Genomic DNA, 25,881 nt, shown 5'->3' with positions numbered 1-25,881 from the left:
TTGACGGGACTAGAATAAAGACGATAATGACAGCAACCACGTACTGAACGCTTCACACGTGCAGGCACACGGTGCCACTGCTCTATATGCAGGATCTTTCAACTGCCAGGGCACCCAGAGGGACCAACTCTGCTCCACTGCGGAAGCTCCCTTCTGCCACTTTCTAGCCAGGCTGTGGGAGTTCCCTTACCTCAGATGAAACCACAAACACGTCTGAAATTATGAATTCCTCAAAGAAAAATAAAATCTAAACTAACCCCAAGGCAAAAGGTTAAGTGAGCCAAGTTTAGACCAGGGTGAAAAACATGTTAACAAACAAATGAGCAAGGAAACAAAGTGGGGGGAGGGTGAAGACGAGGAGGGGCGCCTGCCCTCAGATGGGGGCGGCCACCACTCACAGCCCCATGCAGAAAAGGGGAGCAAGCCCTCAGCTGGGGCAGCCTCCACGCGCCCTGCTTCAACACAGCAGCTCATCCTTGGCTGCTTCACACACTGGGTTTCTCCAAAGGGTTTTTTTGGAGATAAAAATGGTTTGCCTCTAAACAACTGAAAACCCACAGTCCTAACTGCTCTAGGAAGCTCTGTGGACATGCAGGAGGAAGAGTCTCTGCAGGGGAAATTCAATGCATTCAACATGGTACTAATGATACAGCACTTTCTCCTTGGTATCTCATTTCATCCTAAAGCAATGCTCCCAGAGCACCGCCCACCTCAGTTCTAGAACCAAACTGTTAAAGAGATGGGGGGGGGGTGTTGAAGCAGCTTCTCTGAGATCAGGCAGCAGGTCAGCGATGGAGTCCCCTCCCCCCTCCCCTCCTCCCGCTGTACTGTAGGGCTTTCTGCCCCCAGCTGGACTCGCTGCCCTGGCCAGGACTTCCCTCCCTATCCAGGAACCCTTTCCATTACCAAGGCTCGGTCAAGGCCTACCACCTCCCGCCCCCAGACCTGACCCCACACAACCAAGTCCCCTAATCAGAGGGCTCATGAAAAAGACATCAGGTATCTCCAGGTATATCCATCTTAGGGTCCCTCCCTGAGCCTGCACTGGGTATTCCACATAAGACCTCAATAAATATCAGAGAAAGAAAATAAACAACAGATGCAAATTTTTCAATAGAGCATAGTTTATAATGGGAAAATAGCCCAAGGATCAGGAGACTGGTTAAATCAATTATGGTGATTCTATGTAACTCAATACTCTGCAGCAGTTAAAAACAAGGAAGTGAATTTGTACTGAGATAGAAATATGCACATGATGTATTCAGCAAAAAACAACGTTAGCAACAAAATGAGTGGTATGATTCCATTTTGTGAAATAAATTAATAAGATATAAAGGGTTCTATGTGCACAGATAAAAATCTCAAACTTTTCACTGATAGTGCCCTCATGGTAGTTGTTTCTGTGGAGTGAGACTACAGAAAGAATTCTACTTTTTATTTTTAAAATGTCTGTAGTGTTTGATTCTTTTATTATGTTACAAAATGCATATTAATTTTGCAATAAAAAAACAACAGTATAAAATCAAAAAGAAAGCCATGCCTTCCCCTTTCTGAACAATTTAACTTCACAGCCATCAGGTGAAGCAGAGCAGGACAGAGGGCTGCAGTCCGCGAGTGGCGCCACCGAGCAGGCATCAGACTTGCAGGGACGAGGAGGGGCAGTGCAGAGGTGAAGCCTGAGGGAGGGAAGGCATGGAGCAGGAGGGCCCACAAAGGGTGGGAAGAGGATGGCATGGGGAAGGGGGCTGCAGTGGGATAGGAGGCAGGTACACAGGCAGGCTGACCAAGTAAACAGAGAAAGAATATTAGGAACCAGGTTCCTCACTGCTGTAAAAAGGGGTTACAAAAACAGAAAGTGGGGGCTGGCCCAGTGGCACAGTGGTTAAGGTCAGCGCACTCCTCTTCAGTAGCCCAGGGTTTGCAGGTTCAGATCCGAGCGCAGACCTACGCACTGCTCATCAAGCCATGATGTGGCGGCATCCCACATACAAAATAGAGGAAGATGGGCACAGATGTTAGCTCAGGGCTACTCTTCCTCAAGCAAAAAGAGGAAGATCGGCAACAGATGTTAACTCAAGGCCAGTCTGCCTCACCAAAATGAAAAAAAAGGGGGGCGGGGGGACTAGAACGAAGCCAGTGCTATACTAGTATTGGATTGGAACCGGAAGTGTTAGTGTGAACTCATGGCTTTCAATATATAGTACATATTCAAGATTTAGATACAGATATATAAGAGGGAGGGAGAGAGAGACACGGATATAGAGATGTGTGTGTGTCGGTGTGTTTGGGGTGTGTACTCAGACACTGCCTACTCTGTCCACTGAGAGGACCAGGGAGCAGTAACACCCCAGTAGCTCTGAGCACACTCAGCACTCAGATCTTGCTTCTAAGTACCATTCCCCACTAAAAGGAAGGAGGACTCCTTAGAGAAATGGCTGATTTCCAGGGCTAGGGCAGGAAAATCATAAAATGAGCCTGGAACATCTTCTTGTGCCAGAGAGCAAGGAAGTGCTCAAAGAGTGAGGAGGACACATCAAAAAGAGGGATAAGCAAGCTTGAAGGGGCTCCCACTGGCCATTATGGATTATAACCCACAGAACAGAACAGGAAATCGTGAGTCCACATAGAGACAGATGGATGAGCAAAGGGAAAACAGATAACTTTACAGGAGAGAAGCCTGGAGACACCACCTTAGTCAAGTGATCGAAGTGAATGGCATCGTATCTGGTCATATCAAACCAAGTCCCAATGAATAGGATGCAACGAGAAGAAGGCAGCATCACTTCTGTGATAGTCCTGCCTAAGATGCATAAATGGACCAAACCATGAGGATCAGACAGATCCACATTGAAGGACAGCCTACAACACAACTGGCCTGTAATCCTCCAAAGCATCAAGGTCATGCAGGTCAAAGCCTGAGGAACTGTTCCAGATTGAAGGAGACCGAAGAGACGTGACAACTATATGCAATGCTTCATTCTGAACGGGAGACTTTTCCTATTGAAGACACTATTGTGACAACGGGAAAAACTTGAATGGGGTCTGATGATGAGATGGCAGTATGTATCAACGTTAACTTCCTTCTGTTGATGTTTATATTACTGTTATAGAGGAGAACATCCTTGTTTGTAAGAAGTACACATTAGCGTGTTTAGGGGATGGGGCATCAGGCGGGCAACTTACTCTTACATGATACAGGGGAAAAAAATTCTGTGCACTGTAGTTACAACTCTTCTGTAAGTTTGAAACAGTTTCACAATTAAGAAATTTTAATTGTAAATGAAAATAAAGCAATGAAGATAATGTCATGCTAAATTATCAGATGAGTTCACACTGTTACATACCAGCTTTGTGTCAAGCAAGCCCCAACAGTCCTGCTTTAACTCAGAGAACCATAAATGATTCTGATGGAGAGGGGTTCTCTGCTTATCAGACCTATGCTGCAGGGCTCGGAGGGCACTCGGCCTCTTCCTGGGATTGCCTTCCAACCCCAAACCTCCAACCGTCTACGGACACAGAACATGTCACCTGCCACATCCCTGGGCAGCCCAGGCAGTTCTGGATCGTAAGCTATGAGAGTAGAAGAACTGGCCAACGTCACTCACAGCAAGCCAGTGTTCTGACTGGCCTGCTCCTCACGCCTTTGTCAATGTGAAGCAAGAGCTGGGCAAAGCGAAGAACTCACTTGGATGCAGAGGACAGCAAGAGCAACAGGCCACACTCCAACCCCAAATAATGATGACGACGCTCTATCTCGTACTGGAACAGGGCTTTCATACTTCCAAGATTCTCTCCATCTGATCTCACGTGATCCATACAAAGGAAAGAAGCTACAGACCCTTGAGCCCCCAGACTAAGTCGAGTTCCTATGACACACTGCACAGCACCTCCTCTTTGGTAGCCCTCCAATGACACAGAGATATGTGTGATTATTTGATTAACATCTGTCTCCCCCACTGGACTGCCAAGTCCAGGAAAGCAAGGGCTGAGCGTCTGCTCAGATATCCCAGCGCCTCACACGAAGTGGACACTCCAGAAATACCGGACCAGGTGGACGGTGGGTGGGTGGGTAAACGGGTGGATGCTGGGTGGATGGATGGATGACCGACCTAGGTCTGCCCCCAGCTGCCCGACCCGGCTCTACCTGCTGCTGCTGGGCCCGGAGGTCACCAATCTCCTTCTGGTCCTCCTCATGGAGCCGCTTCATGTCCTCCCACGACTGCTGCAGCAGGTTACGTTCCCGCAGCAGCTGTCCGTTCTCCCGTCTCAGCATGTCCACGTCATCCTTCAGCTGGGTCTGGTCGCTGAGGAGCCGGCTGTGGAGTGTGCTGAAATCACCCCACACACAGTGAGTCCCAGCCAGCCTCCAACCTCCCCCGCAAATCATCACCATCCCCTCCAGGTCTCAATACTCCCAACACACCAGATGGGAGCCAACAGCAGCCAGGTCGGCAGCATTCAGAGGCAGGACGAAGCCTGCGGTCAGCCAAATGCCAGAAGGACCCAAACCACTTTTTAAAAACCTGACACCAAAAAAGTTATATATACAAAAAAAAAAAAAAAAAAAAAAAGGAGATAAGCCCCTACCTGGTATAGACCTGGCACCTCCAAGTACTGAGGCCTGGGCAAACATCAGCAGCTGGGCAGGCACATACGCTCAGAAGGGCACCAGGAGACCAAAAGGGAACAGGCCCCATCTGTCTCTCATGTGGCCAGGAGGTGCAGCAAAGCCCCCAGACGGTGACCCTGAAGCCCGGTGATCTGCCTGGCCTACCGCCTCATGTTTTCAATGACTTTCCTACCTATCAGCTCCCGAAGCTGGCAGTTGATGGAGTGAAGGGTTAACAGCCTCTCTTTGCACTTAGGAAAACTGAGGCCCAAGACACAAACCCACTTGCTGAAGGCCCAGTGCTTGCTACATGGCAGGGGCAGGACTAGAACCAGAACCCCTGGCTCCAAGTCCAGAAATAAACACAGGCAAGAGGCAGCCACTCAGTGGGTACTGGGAGCCCTTGCCAGGCAGGCCCCACTCACTGGTAGAAGTCGGTCTCCTTGGCCACCTCTTCACACCTCTTCAAGGCGTTGGTGTGCTGGTTCTGCAGGCTCTGCAGGTCCGACATGGCCCGCACACACTGGATCTTCAGCCTCTCGTAGTCGGGATTCAGCCTGTGGTAGGGCCTGGCCCAGACAGCAAACAGCCCCATGAACAGAGGCCCCAGGATCACACTGACAAGGAACGTCTCTCCCCCAAGAAGCCATATCCTGGGTCACTCCCGCCCAGTGGTCCCCAAATGCTGGCTCCTATGCACCACAACCACCCGGGTGCTTGTTAAGCTCAGGTGTCCTGGCCACACCCAGACTGACAGAACCAGAACCCCCAGAATGGAAGAGCTTTGGTTGCCTGAGCTCCCTGCATTGGCCTGGAGAGCTGAGAAGGTGCTGTCTTATTCTCTAGGAGCTTCCAGAAGACCATGTGACAGGTCTGCACACAGTGCATGCACCAAACACCTGTGAGGAAGCTGCTCCTCTCCCGACAACCTCTCCCCCAAATCATCACCATCCTCTTCTCTCCTGCTCCTCTCCTCTCCTGACTGAGTGATTCTCAATCTTGGGGACACATTAAAACACCAACACCCAGACCAATTACATCAGCCATCCCTAGGGGTAGGACTCAGACATCAGGATTTTTCTTTTAAACTCCCCAGGGGATCCCAATGCATAGCCAAAGTTGAGAATAGTGGCCGGCAGCAGTCATGGTTCTCAAAGTGGGGTTCCCATGGGCCGGCCCCGTGGCTTAGCGGTTAAGTGCGCGCGCTCCGCTACTGGCGGCCCGGGTTCGGATCCCAGGCGCACACCAACACACTGCTTCTCCGACCATGCTGAGGCCGCGTCCCACATACAGCAACTAGAAGGATGTGCAACTATGACATACAACTATCTACTGGGGCTTTGGGGGAAGAATAAATTTAAAAAAAAAAACAGTTTAAAGTGGGGTTCCCAGACCTGTAGCACTGGGATCACCTGGGAACCTGTTAGAAATGCAAATTGTCAGGCCAGCCCCAGCCCTCCTGAATCAGCACTTGGGAGGGAGGGAGGGCTAACTAGCAATCTGTGCTTCAACAACAAGCCCTCCAGGTGATTCCAGTGCATGCTTGAGTTTGAGAACCCTTGCTCTAGAGCAGGCATCAGCAACCTTTGTCTGTAAAGGGCCAGACAGTAAATACTTCAGGCTTTGCCGGCCATACAGTCTCTGTGCAACCACCCACTCCGCCTCGGTAGCATGAAAGCAGCCACAGACAATGTGCGCTCTAGCACACCGTGTCTCCACTGGCCCTGCCTTTGTGCTGTGTGACTGTGGGGCACATTCTCATAAAAGCAACCTCAAGGAGCAGGCTTTGCAGCCCTGACATCACCCCTAGAGGAACCTTCCTTGGGACAAGGTGCACACCCTTGATGCTCCTAAAGGAAAAAGGTTAAACCAGTTCCCCTACCCTCAGGACCCCTGCCAGCATCTCCCAGGAAGGATAAACTGCTGTGTTCCTCCTCCTCCTCCTCCTCCAGGAAGCCCTCCTGGATCATGCAAGGGGGTAAAGGCTCTCCCTCTGCCCCACCCCATGGGCCGCTCTTCCCTGGTATCTACCTCTCAAGTCCAACAAAAGAAGCAATCAAATATTTTCTTGAAAACAACAAAGAAGGCAGGTAGAATATACCCTTCCTAAAATGCATATATGGCAGGGTACAATTAATGTGTTTACAAACCACATAAAGATCCACCCAACGGGAGGCAGGCCGGGGTCTTCTGGGAGACAGTCATGCACGTACACATGCAGACGCACACACAGACAGACACACACGTGTGGACCCGCCAAGGGCTCAGCAACGGGATGACTATCTCTAATAGGGCAGGGGATGCACACAGCAGCAGACAGGAGATCAAGAGGGGAGCACATTGTCCTGGGGCTGGAAAGCAGAGGCCTGGAAGGGGGCAGTGACGAGCTCAAGGCCATCCAACCAACCAATGGGGAGGCACCAAAGTGGCACCAGGTCCCTCCAGCTGCCGCCAAGACCACCCACCACAGCATCATCTGCAAGGCGAACAGGAAGGCTGGGAGGCTGACCCCAGGCTCTTCTGCCACACAGGTGTGTGCGTGCACACACACGAGCACAGCACTGTCAAGGGCCAAATGTATGATGGACACACACTCGCAACTCCTCTGAATCCCCAAGTCATGTGATTCAGGCCATGGGCTCCAATTATGATTTGGAGGAAGCAACAAGCCTGCGCCCCCTCCCCCCAGGCCCACAGGGAGAGTGTTTCAATGTGAGGTGGCACAAGGGGACACCCAGGCAGTGCAGCACAGACCCCTGGGAGCTAAGGACCCTCTGTGGGGCAGGGGATGGTGATGCGTCAGGATAATAACCCTGGCCCACTGACAAAGTGGTGAGTGCTGGGCAGAGGGCAGGCCGATCACTACCTCTTGTCAAAGGTCGTCCCGTGAGTCGCGAAGGCCAGGCGCTTGCGCAATTCATTCCTCTCTCGGGTCATGAGCCGCAGCTGGATGGAGAGGTTCTCCACCTTCTCGTTCACTTGCCGGTCGGTGAGGAGGGGCGGCGGAGATGGCGCCTTCCCGGTGGTGCCTGGCAGGAAGAAAACAATAAAGTGAACTCACATGTACACAGCACTCACTAGGAGCAGGCACTGTTCTGAGCACTTGGCTTGCATAAGCTACTCCCAACAGCCCTAGCAGGGGGTCCAGTTAGCATCCCCCTTTCACAGATGACAACACCAAGTCAGAGAGTAAGAGGTAGAACTGAGACCTGAGCCCAGGCACTCACCCACCCCCTCTCCTGGCCCTGGCTGAAGACCTCCACTCTCTTCCCAGCCCGGCTTCGACACCTCCAGGATGAATTGTTGTGGTCCTAATCCTCACATCCTTGCCTAGTCCAAAAACAGTGGCTATCACCCACCCCTGGGCATGGGGAGGCCAACCTGAGCCCCAGGCTAACAGAAGACATGGCCTGAGGAGGAAGGGACAGTTGGAACCCAGAGAAGCTCCTGGGGACTGAGGTAGCCAGCTCCAAGGCTGCGGCCCAAGGGCTGTGTCCCCGTCCTCCCCTGACCAGGGCTGGACGCTCTGCACAGCTCCCGTTTCCAAGCCACGCAACTGCCTGAAGGACCTGCCTAACCATTCCAGGTGTGCGGGCTTGGAGGAAGCTGTCAGGGAGAGGCGTCCACGGCCTAGGTAAGCGTGATGTGATGCAGCTAAGTCCTGGGGCCTCTGGCTGCCCAGCCCACACCAGGCCCTCCTCACTTGTCCCCAGGACTAAAAGTGTCCTGAAGGGAACGCCATGCCTTATGCTATTACTAAGGAACAGCGGCCAGCGCCAGCACCTCTGACAAGATCCAAAGCTGTTTCTAAGAAGAAAGCACCTCTCTCAAATGCCCAGGAAAATCAGATGACTCCATGGTGCTTTTATATTTAACTGTCCATACGTTCACCTGAGATCTCTGACCCTCAGAGATCCTTGGTGGGGTCAGAGGAACCCACAGCAGCCATCCCACTTTATGAATGTGATCTGGAAGGCTGACTCACCCCAAGTACACAGTATCTGTCTCCTCAGGCGCCCTAGAATGTGCAAAGGCAAGATACACGTCTTCTGACACTGTGCCACCTCGACCACCACCCCCCAGCTGATCCTTGATGGCTGACTGCTTGTTCAAACCAAGTGTCCTCCAAGACAGGCACTCAGGTGTGGCCTTGCGTCATCCAGAAGTGGAGTTTGCAGAGTTTGACACTGTGGGTGACAAGCTAGACCATGGTCTGAGGCAGGAGCCTCAAGCTCTCAGCTCAGCATTATCCAGACTTGGTACCCCAACCACCTGAACCAGTACCCCCTGAAGTGCACGTTATTTTAAAACCACCACCACCATAACGACCAGGATCCTGTGCTCCAGGCCAGATGTCCTCTAAGGTGGGACCTGGGACCAGCATTTCCACGAGCATCTCCCCTCCCACGTGGTTCTACTCCACAGCCTGAGTAGAACTCAGTAGAACTTCTACTCCTCGCCTTTCCCCAAAAGACCCCGGATCCTCATCCCTACCCCCTGGAGTTTTGAAAAATAGGCTGGTTACAGCTCCGCATGGGCTGGGTAACTTCCTCCCCCTCTGGCAAATGAAGTCACTTTCATGAGGTTTAGCCCAGGGCCAGTTCTACACAGTCATCTGATTTGCAGTAACTGACCCGGCTCTGCCACGTGGGGCTTCCTCTGGACGTGTGTCTGACGCCCATTATGGAGGTGCCTATGACTCACCTTCTAACCAACTCCAGGGGGAGATTTATCTGTGGAGGACTGACAAACCCAAGACAGTGGGATGAAAAGATTCAAACAGCACCCAGGAAAGGAGGATTTCAATGTTCACAGTCACGACCAACCCACACAACAGCAGCCACCACAGATGTCCCAGGCGTAAATTTAAGCTTCCCAACAACTCCAGCGGTGAGGATGAATGTTATCATCTCCATTTCACAGGTGAGGAAACTGAGGCCCAGCAAGGTTAGGTAATCGACCCAAACTTGCACAAATGGCAAGTGGTGCCTGGGAGGAGAGCCTGGGCGCCTGGATTCAGAGCACATGCTCTTCGCCGCCGTGCCTCGCTGCCTCCCAAATGACAACGCTTCCTTCCTGCCTGGCCGTTTCTGAAATGGTTTTCATCCATTATTCCATTCAGTCCCCTTAAGGAAGACACTACTGTTATTCCCACTTCACAAATCAGGAAACAAAACCTTATCAGCTATAACAACGCGTCCAGGTCACGGCGCCAGGAAACGACAGCACTGGGGTCTGAACCTCCCTCCACCTCCTCCCTCGACCTCCCTGACCCCAGAGCCCAACGTCTTAAGTTCACACTAACCTAAAAGTTCACAAACTTTTTGATCTTCAGACCTCTTCACACTCTTAAAAATGACTGAGGACTCCAAAAAGAGCTTCTGCTTATACGAGTTATATCTACCTAACAATATCTACCAGATTAGAAAGTAACACTAAGAGAGAATTTTTATATATCTACTAATTTTAAAATAACCAAAAACCCATTACATATTCACAGATTTTTTTTTATGGAAAATTAACTACCCTTTCCATTACAAAACAAAAACTGCAATGAGAAGAGTGATATTGCTTTGCATCTTTAGAATGCTGTCTGATATCTGGCTTAATACAGACAGGTAGAGTCTCACATCTGGGCAAAATCACCCACCATGGATGGAAGCTTTAGAAAACTCCACTCTACAGTGGAGTCTGTGTGAGGACAAGAGTGGAAAAGGCAAGTGACATCTTAGCATCGTTATGGAAACAGTTTGACCTCACCGCCCCCTGAAAGGACCTCAGGGGCACCAGACCATGCTTCCAGAACGGCTGCTCTGTGCTATAATCAAGTCCAAGAAGTATGAGAGAAACAGCAGATCTTGAGTTTCAGAACTGAAAAGCACCACCAGGCCCAGCAACCTGCCTCCAGAGAGATACGGAATTTTCTCCCAATTTTACAAATGAGGCAACAGAAAGATGCATCCCTTGGCTTTCTCGGAAGCTGAAGAGAGGAGCAGAAGCAGGACAGAAGTAGGGGTCATGAGACTTGTCACCACCCCAGCCACGGCCTCCCGTCTCAGGCTCCAGAGGGATGAGGCCACAGGCTCTGCAGCCATGAGGACCTGGGGGCAGCCGATCATGCTGCCAACAACATGAGTGCTGACATTCGCCCAGCACGACCTAGGAGCTGGGTTCTGTGCTAAATGCGCTCTGTCTTCACCTCATTCACCCCCGCGGCACCCTCCCCACTATCTGCTTTGATCACCCCGTGACAAACTGATGTCCAGAAAGACTGCACAGCTAGGAAAACGGTGGACCCCCATGCAAACTCGGCTCTAACTCCAGAACTGGGGCCTCAACCACTGTGCTGCACCGCCTCTTGACAGGCGTGGTCTTCCGTTGCCCTTCCCCTGCCCCAAAGGTTTGAGCATACGTGAAACATACAAGTGTGGCCAGGCCAGCCTGAGAATCCATCAACGGCAGGCTCTCTGACTTAGGGGAAAATACTGCCTGGATGCCCCCGTCCTTTCACAATGAGGAAGGTGGAGGGTGGAGGAGGGCCACAGGGGACCTCAAGAAGAATCCCAAGATGTGCTAAGCCAAGAAGTTCCAGACTAATAGCAAATCCTCTCCATCCCCATTTAACTAAAAATACAGTTTTTCTCTTTTTGCTTGCATCTCAGGGTTGAAAGACGTCGTGAAGATGATGCAGTCCTCCCATCCAAACGGTTGTCATCTGATTGGCAGTAACTGACCCGGCTCTGACAGGTGGGGTTTCCTCTGGACATGTGTCTGATGCCCATGCTGGAGGTGCCTATTTGCAATCCCCCAAATAGCCACCAAGACTGTTTGACCTCCTCTGCACTGAAGGAGCTCACTACATAGCAAAGCCTATCTAATCTCTCCTCACAAAATTACTCTCTGTACTGAGTTCAAATCTCTCTCTCTCTACCTCCCCCACTGACCCTAGATCTACCCCTAAGGGCCATAAGGTACAACTGTAATTCCTCTTCCACATAATAAACCTGCAAGTATTTAAAGACAACTACCAAGTCCCTTTAGCTCTACAGAATAGCTAAAATTAAAAAGTGACACCACCAAATGCTAGCACAGATGCAGAGAAACTGAAATTCTCAAACATTGCTGCTAGAAATACGAAATGGTACACCACTTTAGAAAACACTTTGGCAGTCCTTTATCAAATTAAACAGGCACGTACCATACCACCCAGTAATCCCACTCCTAGGTATTTACACACGAGAAATGAAAATTTACATTCACACAAAAACCAGCACACAACTGTTTATAAGAACTGGTGAATGGATAAACCAGTGTTACACTCATCAATGGAATACTACTCAGCAATGAAAAGGAATGAACTACGGATAACAACTAACCAACACACACAAGAGCGTGGGTGACTCTCGAATGCCTTATGCTAAGTACGAGAAGCCAGACTCAAAGGCTACATACTATATGATTCTATTTATACGACATTTGGGCAAAGACAAAACTATAGGGACAGAAAAGAGATCAGTGGTTGCCAGGGACTGGGGGTGGAAGAAAGAAAAGCTGACTACAAAGTCACAGAAGGAAATTTTGGGGAGTGAAGGAACTGTTCTGTATTGTAGTGGTGGTTAAATGACCATATGTGTTTGTCAAAACTCACTGAACTATACACTAAAAAGGATAAATTTTACTGCATGTAATTTATACCTCGATGAATATGATTTTTAAATTTTTTTTTAAGTTAAAAATAAAACTTGTGGTGCCCTAAACTGAAGCCATCATCCCAGGAGTGACTGGTGAAGAGATATGGATTGTCAACTCCCTCAGTCACTGCAGTTATAGGAAACATTTTAAATAACAAGGAAAATAAAAATTAACTTCAAGTGAATTGTCCACAAAAACGCCAGAAGCCTTTCCCTCAGTTCTCCTACCCCATGCAGCTGTTCCTTTAGGATTCAAATGCCGACCTGTCCACTCTCCCTGACTTCACTCCTTCCTCTTTCCAAATCTGGAACACACTTGAGAAGAGGGCATGTTTTCTTTTTCCTTTTGGTGTCCAGGATGGGATCCAGGGGGTAAGGGATTTAGATTGGACTACAATGGCCCCAAAAGGGGTGCTGGCAGATGCCAAGAGAGCTGGCACAGGCCTTGGTGTGAGAGGGAGAACAGGAGCAGAACCGCAGCAGAGCCCCTTTCACCATCACAAGGGTCCTGGCTCCTCCTCCCAGTCGCCCTGGCTGGTGTAGCCACCTCCACAGACCACTGACGCTCGCAAGCAGCCCGGCAGCTGGGTGGTCTTCTTGGCCATAAGCCTCTTTTTCCTTAGCTCCCTCCTCACCACGCTCCAGCTGACCCTGAGGGCCACTCCCTCGATCTTATTTACAGCTGGACAGGTCGCAACTCTCCTTCAGAGCCCTGTGGGCCTATGGTGCCAGAAGCCAAGGAGAAAACTGGCACTGGCCAAAAGTGGTCAGGTGGAGTGGGGATGCCCAGGTAAACATCTTGGCCACCTCCAGGCCCTGGCTGACAGGGAGAAGCAAAGCAGCGGCAGAACGTGGTCAATCACAGGCAGCGGTGAGCAAACCCAAGCCATCCTCACCTCCAGCCCAGGAGAGCAGAGCCACTGGGAGAGACGCAGTTCCACATCCTGAACCAGCTTCAGGAGAGAACTTGTTAGAAATGCATATATCAGGCCCCTCCCAGACCTACTGAATCAGAAACCCTGGTGGTGAAGCTGGCTCTCCCCTCTGGGTGATTCTGATGCCTGATAAAGTTACAGAACCTCTGGTCTAGACCCAAGTTGCATTTGCTGGTCAGAGTGACTTTTTCTCGCTTGTTTTATTGGCTGTCCAGTAGCCATTGCATTTAAAGGCATCACCCATTGGTGAAACACAGGGAGGGCCCCTTCCTCTAACTACGGAAGCCCAAGGGGATGCCCTCCCTGGTCAGTACAGGCCCGCAGCTCAGCTCCTCCCAGGAGTTAAAGTGAAAGGAGGTTAGATCCCAACACAGCAGCTGCAGTCTTGCCAGCTCCCAGATCTCCTCCCAGATAAGCTACTTGCTCTCAAATCCCTGACTCAGGGTTTACTTCGAAGAAACCCAAACCAAGACACACAATGACGGCCTACTGCTTCCTGCCTCCTCCTGTGTCTGGAGTACCATTCCTGGAAGGTCCAACTCAAGGGCCACCTCCTCCTCAAAACTTACTCTGACCTCCCTCATCAGAAATAACTGCTCCTTCCCCAGAGCTATTTCTTTCTTTCTGTTTTACACAGGCCAGAATGGCCAGTCACTTACCTCTCTGGTGCTATGGTCTGGGTCTGAATGTTTGTCTCCCCAAAATTTCTATGTTAAAATCCTGACCCCCAAGGTGTGGTATTAGGAGGCGGAGCTTTTAGGGTGATTAGGTCATGAGGGTGGAGCCCTCATGAAAAGGATTAGTGCCCTTCATAAAAGGGACCCCAGAGAGCTCTCTCCCTTCTTTTGCCATGTGAGGTTACAGCCGGAAGATGCCGTCTATGAACCAGGAAGTGGGCCCCACCAGACTCTGAATCTGCCTTGGTGTTGGACTTCCCAGCCTCAGAACTGTGAGAGATAAATTTCTGTTTCTAAGCCCCCCAGTCTTGTATGGTATTGTTACAGCAGCCTGGATGGACTGAGACACCTGGCCAGACTCTAAGATCAGGGGCCAGGCCTCCCCGTGATCCCTATGAGCACTGAGCACGTGCTCCAAGAGCAGAAGGTGCTCCCATTCGTCTGATGAACTGAGGGCAAACAGGCGCCTGACCCAAAAGGAGCAGAGAAGGAAGGGTCAGAGGGCACAGGGAGTCAGGCGACAGCATGCCTCCAAATGACCTTCCTCTACCAACCAGAAGCTGTACTTTCAAGGAACCTTCACTGGGATACAAAGGAAGCCCTTCAGCTCCTTCTGACAACAAACCAGGGGACCTCTCTGCTTAATGGGAAATCTCTCCTGATATCTCAATTTGCATGAAATTTAAGGCTTATTTTATAAATGCCGCCTAAGATTATCTCTTCTCCTTAAAACTTCCCATTTATCCAAGATGAGAAATAAAAGGCACCTGAGAAATTAGGTCAGGATGAATGGGGAGGAAAAAATATTGACTGCCTGAAACAAGCGTGCATGTCCTGGGCAGATCCGGGGGGCCTCCCCACTGGGAGCAGGATACTTACTAACAGGCCGCATTGGGTGGAGGAAGGCCTCAAAGAAGCCACATGCGCTTAGCTGATGAAAACTGCCTGGAAAGGCCTCTGCAGAAAGACACTGCAACCGTTAAGACTGTTAATTAGCAAAGGCACGATGAGTTATTAGTAGGGTCAAGCTGGAGAGCTGAAAAGGGACAGACCACCTGGGGATCTAACGCTAACCAGGGGAGCTGGCCAGGTACTAGCTGTCGCTTAGAAACTGCTGTATAGGGGCCAGCCTGGTGGCGTAGTCATTAAGTTTGCGCTCTCTGCTACGGCAACCCACGGTTCACAGGTTCGGATCCCGGGTGCGGACCTATGCACCGCTCGTCAAGCCATGCCGTGGCGGCGTCCCGTATACAAAATAGAAGATTGGCACAGATGTTAGCTCAGGGTCAACCTTCCTCAGCAAAAAAAAAAAAAAAATGCTGTATACCCAAGGCTTCATCTACCAATCTTCTCGTATGCTGAATATAACTTGCTGTTCTTTTCCCAAATGTTCTTTGCTAGGAAGATATAAGTGAGAAAGTGGAGGTGGTGTTTTTATTATGAGGCCTTGCTCTTGCCTTTCTACAGGTTCATGGAGAAAAACCATGAACAAACAAACCCAGCCAGTCTCCACCTGACTTACCAGCTCCACTCTGCCAGGGCTGTGGTGCACCTGTGAAGGCTGGGAAGGCAGGGCTGTGCCTGTCATTAGGTGAGGCTGAGCCAGGAGGAATTCTCCAGGACATGCCACAGTGGTCCTGTGGCTGACCTCCAATTCACCCCACTCCAAGGGCTAGTCCAAGCCAGCCACAGACATTTCAGTTCTCTTGTCAGGGATTAGGTTAGTCTAGCCCATCTCAAACCTGGAGGGCTGTTAAGTGTGGATGCTGGGCCCCACCCTTAGAGTATCTGATGTAGCTCGGGAACCTGCATTTCTTTTTTTTTTTTTTTTTTGTGAGGAAGATCAGTCCTGAGCTAACATCTGCCAATCCTCCTCTTTTTGCTGAGGAAGACTGGCGCTGGGCTAACATCCATGCCTATCTTCCTCCCCTTTATATGGGACGCCGCCACAGCATGGCTCAACAAGCAGTGCATTGGTGCGTGCCTGGGATCCGAACCAGTGAACCCTGGGCCGCCGCAGCAGAGTGCGCACACTTAACCGCTTGCGCCACCAGGCCAGCCCCAGGAAACCTGCATTTCTAACAAGTGCCTGGATGCTGCTAGTCCAGGAACCACACTGCACGAACCACAAGTAGTGACTCAGTTGTGGTCAGTGAGAGGAGACTGAGCCGAGGGACTTCTGTGGAAGGCTTCTTTGCTCATAAGGAGACACCAGAGGAGATGCCCCTCTTCGTCCTCTGGACCACTTGTAATGATGGAGATGTTCTTTAATCTGCTCTGTCCAATATGGTAGCCACTAGCCACAGGTGGCTATGGAGCACTTGAAATGTGGCTAGTGTGACTGTTGAAATGAGTGATTTGAATTTTATTTCATTTTAACTCATTTGAATTTAAATAGCCACCTGTGGTTAGTGGCTCCCATAACAGACATTGCAGCCCTGGGCACTGTCAGCTCTAGATGTGATGGCTGGAACTGCTACAGATGCCCTGCCATCAGCGTGAGGGGGTGGACCACACGGAGGATCGCAGACCCACATCCCGGTGCACTTGGCCCAAGCTCGGCGCTTCTCCCTGTGTGAGATCACACATTTCCTTGTTGTTTAAGGCAGTGGGGGCAGGTATTTTCTACTGCTGCAGCCAAAGGCCTCCTGGCCAATACAGCCACGAGGACATTCAAGTCGGCGGGCAGAAGGATGGGGCTACACCCCCAAGGGCAATGTCAACTGCACGCAGAAGAGCAAGAGAAGCAAACTCGGCTCCTGGTAACCTGAAGAGGGTTTGACCTGAAGGGATGCAACCAGGTCTTTCAGCTTCCAAGATCTGGGCACAGACAGTGAGCCGACCGCGGCCTGCTACAGGGAGCACAGCAGAACACTGCTCTCTGTCTGCTAACAAGTATCTGGGGACACTGCTGACCCCGCCATCCCAGGGGCCCAACCAGCTTCAGACATGTGCAGAACCAAATGGTGGGTCACTGACAACGACGCTTCCTCCAGAGTACGCAAAGGTCCAGCTGCACAAGAAAGAACTTCCTACTCAGGCTTGAAACTCCTCATTAACAACCCTCGCTGGGGTTTAAGCAACACCTCTCTCTGGAGCCCCCTTTTTAAAATACAAATGCTCCTAGGAAAGGTACTGCTGTAAGTGTCAGTGTGAACGAGTTTGTCAGATATCAGTTAGATTATTGTACCTTGTTCCCAAGAGGCACAGGGACCGGAAAGGGTGGGGAGGTATGAGAGAGGCAAGAGGTGCAGTCAGGGCTCAACCAGCTCTTGGTTTTACAAAGCCCCACCTTACTGCTCTCCTCATCCTGACTGCCCCACCCCACGCCACACGCTTCCCGAAAGCCAGGCCCAAGTCCAAAATTCGGACAATCCCATCATTCAATCAATGTGTCTCACGGACCCAAAGCAGGCAGGAAGAAGTGGTAAAGACTGTCAGGCGCTCTGAATCGTGGTCCCAGAAGAGGCCTCCCCGAACCCTGGACAAGATGAGGGACTGTGTCTCCCAAAAAGATGCTGAGGTCCTAATCCCCAATAAATGTGAACGTGACCTTATTTGGAAAAATGGTCTTTACAGATGATCAAGTTAAGACATACTGGAGTAGGGTGGGCCCCCAAACCAATGGGACTGGTGTCCTCTGTACAAGGGGAAATTTGGAGACAGACACAAAGTGAGAACATCATGTGAAGATGGAGACAGAGATGCATCTACAAGCCAAGGAGCGTCAAAGATTGCCAGCATGCCACCAGAAGCAAGGAGAGAGCCTGGAACAGACCCCTCCCCAGAGCCTTCAGAGGGGGCACGGCCTTGCCGACACCGTGATCTCAGACTTCTGGCCTCCAGAACTGTGAGAGAATAAATTTCTGTGGTGTAAGCCACTCAGTTTGTGGCACTTTGTTATGGTAGCCCTAGCCAATGAACACAGTACCCCCTACTGGTACCTGCCTTCCCTTCTCACCACTCTGACCTCACTTATTGTGCTCACTCATTTAACTGTCTCCCCCATAGACCCTAAGATCCACAAGCCCAGGGACCACATCTGCCTATTCACCACTACGTCCCAAACCCACTTCTGGCACACTGGTGGTGTTCTATAAGTGTCAGTCAAATTAACACATGAAAGGTCTGCCCCTGGCTAGTTCTGGAATCTCTGGCATGAGACTCCCCTCTCGGAGCGTAAATTTCCCCATCTGTCCAAACGGAAGAAAACAAAATAATTGGACCAGATGATCTCTGTGAGCCATTCTGACTCAAAACCTCCAGGACTCACACTGAAGGTGTATCCATCCACCAAGGTGAGGTCAAGACATCAGAAACCACACAAAGGGCATTAAACAGAGGGCATGGAACACAGAGAGTGGGCCACAGAGGTGTGGGAAGCCTGGGAGACTAAGACAACCTTCCTGGGACGTCTGGTCCCAGTGACGTCTTCAGTGAAGTGAAAGCAGGGCCGGCCTCACACATCTGTTTTGGAATGGTTTCACTAAACACATCCATTTTAGCACGGACTGGCTACTCCTGTCCCCAGGGCAACGCACTGCCCAGTGGGCTGCTCCTGTTTAGAAAGGACAGTCTCAAAAGGGGCCAGTCTCATGGACGAGCCTAGGGCCTTGGGTAGGGGGCAACGGGCTCACTCAGAAGTCCTATGCCCTGACAAGATGAAGAAACAGCAAAACAGGTGCCTCCCCAGCACCCACCTCCCTTCTAACCCAGAGCCAGACTTCTGCCCTCCTCCGTTAAGAGGACATATCACCGATGAGAGAAAACCTGAATGGAATCAACAGAAGATGACCCCATGAATGATCTGACAGGTGAAGACCAATTTCCCATCCCATGAACCCAGGGCTGCCCTGGCTCGCACCCAGACCCTGACCCACCCAGTGTCCTCCAGGAAGAAGGGTGCCCGGGAAGGTGGTACTCACCCACACTGCTGAGGGAGCTGCTGCTTTCTGAGTCTGAGGGCATAATGGACAAGACGCTGTAGGTGGAGCCTGCGGACAGAAGGGGAGACCATTTGTTACCAACCCCAAAGGAGTCTCTTGTCTATACCCCAAACCACGGCAGACCAACTGATCTTCAGTCAACACCAGGCTGAGAGCCCACATCGCAGCAGGGACTAGAAATCAGATCCAAGGGGCCAGGCAGGGGAGGTGCAGTCAGCAGGGTCCAGTCTGCGGTGTTTCTGCCTGGCCTCCTGCCTCATCTTCCGACACCCCCTGCTCTGGAGACTGATCTATGTGAGGGCAGAGGGGAACTTGGGGTCAGTCAGCTGGCTTCTTGTTGGGACATCTGGGGAAAGGCTTAGCAAGGGAGCAACATGCCCCAGGTTAAAGTGGGGTCTGGGGATTTCCTACAGATTTTTATCAATATGATTCTGGCTTCCATGCAGAGGGTAACAGAGCATAAATTAAACATCTATGAACTATTTGTTCGTCTGACTATTCTGCACTAAAGTTCTAATAGTATTTGAGCTCAGTCCTTAATAATTCAGTCAGTGTCTGTTACTTTACTAAAAATTACTCATAAAATTATGAGCAATTACACTGTCACCAAAGCCAGGGAGTAGCACGTGCTTTTTTTTTTTTTTTTTTTCACACTTAATGTTGTTAGCTCCTACTTATGGATACACTCCCACCGTGGTTTGGTTTAAATTCAAATATTTTCAAAGCCAGCATGTTACCCTCCTGGCATCAGGAAAAACCTCTGGGTCAGGAAACCCAGTTTCTGAAACCAGCTCTCATCCACGTGCGAGTAACTGGGTGATGCTGAACAAGTTGCTTCAGGTTTCTGGAACTCTATTTCCTGGTCTGTAAAATGAAGAGGTTCAACCAGACGGCTTGTAAGGTCCTTTCCCCATCCCATTTAAGCGATTACAGTTTCCACTGATCAATGGAAACAGAAAGTGTGCTTTGCTTATCAAGACTACGGGTGACACAAAATGAAGAGGGAGGGCAAACCAACTCAGACTAAATTGCGAGTCGAAAAAAAAGCACAACATGCAGAGATGGTGGGTCAAATAAAACAAGATAATGAGAGGAATGCAATGTTTTCTTCTGGGAACCAAAAGAACTATACACTGAAGAGGTGTGTGTACTGGGCAAAGTGGGTGAGCCCGAGACGGGATTTCTGCAATAAAGCCTTTGAACAAGCCTTAGGGCTTTGGTGTCAGAAAGCCGCCAAGAACTAATGAGGTCCTGGGCTCCAGGACCAGAAATGTGGGGGCCAAATTTAACCGGTTCTCTCCCATCTCAACTCTTGACTACACTCTATATCTGCACACCCTCAGAAGAGAAAGAAAAGAGATGACAAGATGAAGATATACAGGGGAGAGGGAGAGCAGGAGGGAAACTGATGGGGGGAGACCATCAGGGGGACAGGAGAGACCCCAAGGGGAAGGGGATGACTTGGGGGAGGAGATGGAGATCACACATGGAGGGCAGAGAGCCAGTGTGCAGATGACCCAGCAGGTGTGCCCACCAAAAGACACATGAAAGGAGAGAGAAAAAAGAGAAAACAAGAAAAAAGGGACTTTGGCAATGGCAAGAACTAGGACAGTGGCCAGGAAGAACCGGCAGCCTCGTTACGGAATTTTCTGAGACTCTGAAGAACCTGCGGGTGTTTAGTGTGAACTGAAGAGGATGACCAGGGGAGTGGGCAGGGGTTTTGTCTTCAAACAAGCCTGTGAGAACAGATACAATTGATCCGACATGGCCTCCTCCAGCAGCAGAACTGGGAACAGCAGGCAGATGCTGGACATGCTGCAGCTCTAAATGAGTCAGGATGGCCCAATGGTCAGCGCTGTCTCAGTCTGAACAGACCTGGGGGTAGGGGGCTCCCCAACACTCGCCTTCACCTCACGGGAGGCCCATGCGCACCCGGCAGGGATATCACAGCGGGGATTGGCACATCATTTGAAAGGAGATGGAAACAGAAAACTCGGTTCAGCCCTGAAATTCCTTGATCCTACTAAAAAATAAATAACCAATGTTCAATAAAATACCTCCTGTATGCCAAGTTCAACCCACACGATTCATTTTGCTATCCATTCAGCATCTCTGCACTTTTGTCTCAAAACAATGAGCATCACAAATTTCTCAAATCATCTCTCTTCCCATACCATAAATGTTAAGTGTTCCTTGAAGATCTGTGGGGGGCCGGCCCAGTGACGTAGTGGTTAAGCGCGCGCGCTTCGCTGTGGCGGCCCGGGGTTCGCAGGTTCGGATCCCGGGCGCGCACCTACGCACCGCTTGTCAGGCCATGCTGTGGCGACGTCCCATATAAAGTGGAAGAAGATGGGCATGGATGTTAGCTCAGGGCAGGTCTTCCTCAGCAAAAAGAGGAGGATTGGCATGGATGTTAGCTCAGGGCTGATCTTCCTCACACACACACAAAAAAAAAGGACTGTGAAACATTCAGATGCAACTCAGGCAATCCCTTGATATCTCATAAAGGACAAGAACACAACACAATGCCTATTTTCTGAGCTCAATCGTCATTTTCTGAATTTTTTTTTTCCTTTATGGGGGCAACGAAGGCTAGCCGGCTGGTGAGTGGATGGACTGTTTTCAAAAGACACCTCCTCAGAAAAGCAGGCACAAATAAACTGTCCCACTCATGCCTCCGAAATCTCTGAGCTCAACCCAGTCCTGGTGACAACACCGCAGCCCATGCTCCGCAGACGCTCCTGCAGGATCGCCTTGCTTCTTTCTCACTGGCATCAGCAGCACCCCATCTTCCAGTAAATTGCCTTCCCCTTCAAATTGTCTCTCCTCCCCCATGGCGAGTTTCCACTGTTAATTAATCTTGGCAGACACCCTTCTCTCTCTCCGCCCGTCCCCTCCCCGGCTGGGGGAATCAACTGGCCAACCACCGTTCTGTTCCTCTTCCCTGTCCCTAAAGTCCTGCCAGGGCTCTGGGGGCTGACCCGGGGGCGGCATGACATCTTTATCTGCATCTCTGGGCACCACCACCCCCAAGTTGGCCGGCAAAGCTCCTGGGAGCTGGGGGTGGGGCCGGCAGGGAGCGATGAAAATTGGCCAGGGCCCAGTTTTTACAGTGTTCCCAGGGCCTTAGACGTCATTCAGGGGGAAAAAAAAGGCCCAAAGACGACATTGTCTTGGTCATGCTTTGTCTCTGCATCTATTGTTGTCTTAAAACGCCTGTGTGGTCGGGACTGTCGGGAAAAGGCAAAAGGAGTCACTCTCCTCCAAGTCACGCGGTGTCCTTTCAAAGCTGGTGGCTTCTGAGGGGCGGGTGTCGAGCGTCATCTACCTCTGGGGTTTCACAATCGAATCTGGAGGCCAACAGGAGCCCCGGCGCACACTTCCCAGCCCCTCCCAGCCTCAGGCCACGTTGGAGACTCTTCCCCCAGCAGCTCCCCTGAAGGCCTCTGCACCCACCTGCCCCGGAACCTAAGGCACACGCTCCACCCCAGAGAGCGGCCCGAACTAACATGGGCTCTCCAAGTAGCCCGGCTCTGCCCCGGCACTGCCCCGACTCCCTCCCCATCCACCCCCACAGGCCAGCAGCACACTGCCGCCTCAGGACACTCCCCACAAACTCAGGCAAGCCTGTGCAAAGGACCTGAGGGGACCCAGAGAAAGTCGGATGATCTGGAAACGTTTCCAGAAAAGGAGAGCAGAGCATGAGACCAGGTTTTCATGGACGTGTGGACCGGAGACTGACGCAAAGCCTTCTTTACTGTCATAGCAGTTACCTGGGGATCTGGTCAAACTGCAGGTTCTGAGTGGGAAGATTAGGGGGGGGCCTGAGACCCTGCATTTCTAACAAGCCCCCAGGGTATGTGGCCCACAGCTGGAATGAATGCAGGGCACCAAAGCTGACTGGAGCCAGCAGGTGGGACGCAAACGGAAGCTATGGCAGAAGCCCTAGGAGAGCACCGGCACACTCTCTAGGCAGACTCTCTGGGACCAGCCTGGGCCATCCATTGTCTGCGTCCTTCCCAACAGCCCAGCGGCCCCGGCTAATTGTGTTTACTCTGTGACTCAGCCCCACTGGGTCATGGAGACCACTTCAAAAGAACTTCCAGTAAAATCACCCAAGCAGTAACGGAATGCCCCAGCCCTCTGAGGCCCCCTCCCACAGCCTGTGGGGACAAGAGAGACAGGAGAGTGTCCCCAACACACCCCTCCATTCACCTGGAGCTTGTAAAGGCCCCAGTGACTCACACTTCCTTCCCATGAAACCCGCGACGCTGAAGGGACTTGTTCCAGCCTTGAGCCAGCACGCAGAGTCCTCCCTGTGCTCCAGGAGGGCCAGGAGAGGCTGGCCTGTGCAGTGACCCGAGACGCAGCTCTGGTGACCTGAGACAGCTCTGGCTGTGGGAGGGCATGCCCCACCTCCGTGCCTCCCCAGCACCTGGGCAGGGGGAGGAAGGCGGCAAGCTGTATTCCCTGAGGCCTCTGGCAGGGAGGTGCTGCCTGGCCCAGCGAGGAAGCCACCAGGCCACCTGCCCCACCCTGGTCCCCTCTCCCAGCTCACCCCTGAGGAATCACAGTTGCAAGGGAATGACCGAGGGCGTCCACTCACTCTCCTACTCGCACGCGTCCATCAGGTTCCCGACGCGTGCCTGGGCCCTGCAAGGCACTGAGCCAGGTCTGGTAGATGCAGACAAGCCGGGGCTGAGGAGGGTGCTCACCTGCTGTGACACTCCATGGCAGGTCCTCCCCTCTCTGAGCCTGGGGCCCTCGTCTGTAAATCGAGGCAGCAATGACTAGAATACCGGCAGGGCACCAACCTGCCTGGGTTCAACTCCCAACTCTGCCACTTAGCAGCTGTGTGTCCTCAGCTACGTCACTCAGCCACCCCCGCCTCCATGTGCTTATCTGTAAAATGGGATAAAGGGGAGCACTTACCTCCTAGAGGATCAGCCCTGAGTTAATATGAAAGGGGCTTAAAGCAGCACCTGGCACGGCCAGCTCTAAGTGTTAGCTGCTGCTATCACGGTCACCAGACCCTCCAACCTGTCATTCTCAATCCTCTATTACCTAAACTGAAAGCTGTACTAGAGCGACGAGGTCGCACAGTCCATGATGACGAAGTGCTGGACTGCATGGCCCCCACTAACGGTAATAACAGCAGCTAACAGGCACTGAGCACTGTTAAGTGCTGGGATGTGCTAACCACTCTGCTTGTGCTGTCTCAGTTAATCTCACATCAGCCCTGAGTTGTCTTCAGGCCATTTACAGGGGAGGAAACCTTTAAGGGTTAGAAAAATTAAGTAACTTGCTTAAGGTCGTGGGCGAGTGACTAAGGGGGCAAACAGGAAACAAACCCAGGCAGTGCAGCCCTAAGCCTGTGCTCCTGATCCCTATATACAACGCTGCTGCCCGGCTCTAAAGGTCTAGCAGTCAGGGGAGACTTCACAGAGGAAGCAGCTGGAGCTGGCCCTAGAGGATGGTGGACGACAAGCACCTGAGAAGCCAGGTCAGCCTGGAGGAGCCATGGGCAGAACCTGTTCCCCTGTGCAAGTGAGAATCTCAGAGCAGAGCCAGCCCTGCCCAGTGCCTCCCAGCCTGGATCCCCCAAGAGTGGGCTTGTCCTCTCCCTGTCCTCCTCCCCCACCAAGAGGACACTCGACAGGCACTGCGAGTGAGCCAGGCGTGGAGACTAAAAGTGGGAAGAAGAGATGGGGAGGAGCCACGGCTTCACAGCCCTGACATGCACCGCTGCAACCTGCCCACCCCACGCCCATGCCCCTGCTGGGAGCGCAGGCAGGTCCCCAGGCGTGGGCACCCTCACTCCAGGGCCCTGGACTCCGTGAGCTGCAGAGATGAGGAAGAAGGTGAGAGACCAAAAAGTGCTATGCGCTGGCCACCTCCTGCAGAGCCACCTTCCCTGCTTCTGAGGACCTTGGGAGGTGCTGGGAGGGTGGGCTCCTTTGGCTGCTAAGAAGCCCTTCTGCAGAACCACAGTTCCGTGCAGCCATGCCCCTCCCTAGGGCCTCAGCCTCCTTGCCTTTAAAAACATGGCCCTTGGGGGTTGGCCCTGTGGCTTAGCAGTTGAGTGCGCACACTCCTCTACTGGCAGCCCGGGTTCGGATCCTGGGCACACACCGACGCACTGCCTGTCCGGCCATGCTGAGGCCGCGTCCCACATACAGCAACTAGAAGGATGTGCAACTATGATGCGCAACTGTCTACTGGGGCTTTGGGGGGCAAAAAAAAAGGAGGAGGATTGGCAATAGATGTTAGCTCAGAGCCGGTCTTCCTCAGCAAAAAGAGGAGCATTAGCATGGATGTTAGCTCAGGGCTGATCTTCCTCACAAAAAAATAAATAAAATAAAAACACAGCCCAAAGCATTATTCACAATAGCCAAGACATGGAAGCAACCCAAGTGCCCATCTCGATAAACTGGATAAAGAAGATGTGGTGTGTGTGTGTGTGTACACACACACACACACACACACACACACACACACAATGGAATACTACTCAGCCATAAAAAAAGACAAAACCATCCCATTTGCAACAACATGGATGGAACTTGAGGGTATGATTTTAAGTGAGATAAGCCAGACAGAGAAAGACAAACCCCTATGATTTCACTCATATGTGGAAGATAAACTAACTCGTGGACAAAGAGAACAGATTAGTGGTCACCAGAGGGGAAGGGGGTTGGGGGGTGGGCATAAGGGGTAAAGGGGCACATATATATAGTGACTGACAAACAATAATGTACAACTGAAATTTCACAATGATATAAACTACTATGACCTCAATAAAATAAAATAAAAAACATAGCCCAAGGGCCCAGCCCCATGGCCAAGTGGTTCAAGTTCTGCATGCTCTGCTTCGGTAGCCCGGGTTCACAGGTTTGGATCCGGGGCACAGACCTTCACCACTCACCAGCCACACTGTGGTGGTGTCCCACATATAAAGTAGAGGAAGACTGTCACAGATGTTAGCTCAGGGCTAACGTTCCTCAAGCAAAAAGAGGAAGATTG

At 51.4% G+C, this 25,881-nt stretch overlaps 1 protein-coding gene across 2 annotated transcripts in view; it reads right to left on the bottom strand.

The window, feature by feature from the left end:
- DLG5 (discs large MAGUK scaffold protein 5) overlaps positions 1 to 25,881 on the bottom strand; it is a 126,876-nt gene that overhangs the window by 56,240 nt on the left and 44,755 nt on the right. For both annotated transcript variants that reach the window (XM_058543107.1, XM_058543108.1), the window contains exons 2-5: positions 18,838 to 18,906; positions 7,476 to 7,638; positions 5,035 to 5,178; positions 4,145 to 4,328 (exon numbers count right to left, since the gene is read on the bottom strand). In XM_058543107.1, the coding sequence (XP_058399090.1) occupies positions 4,145 to 4,328; positions 5,035 to 5,178; positions 7,476 to 7,638; positions 18,838 to 18,906 (560 nt within the window). The remainder of the gene's footprint in view (positions 1 to 4,144; positions 4,329 to 5,034; positions 5,179 to 7,475; positions 7,639 to 18,837; positions 18,907 to 25,881) is intronic.

Source organism: Diceros bicornis, chromosome 6 (genome assembly GCF_020826845.1).
Source record: "Diceros bicornis minor isolate mBicDic1 chromosome 6, mDicBic1.mat.cur, whole genome shotgun sequence".
NCBI classification, from domain to species: domain Eukaryota; kingdom Metazoa; phylum Chordata; class Mammalia; order Perissodactyla; family Rhinocerotidae; genus Diceros; species Diceros bicornis.
The sequence above is the reverse complement of the archived record's forward strand: the minus strand, read 5'-3'. Positions and strand labels throughout refer to the sequence as shown.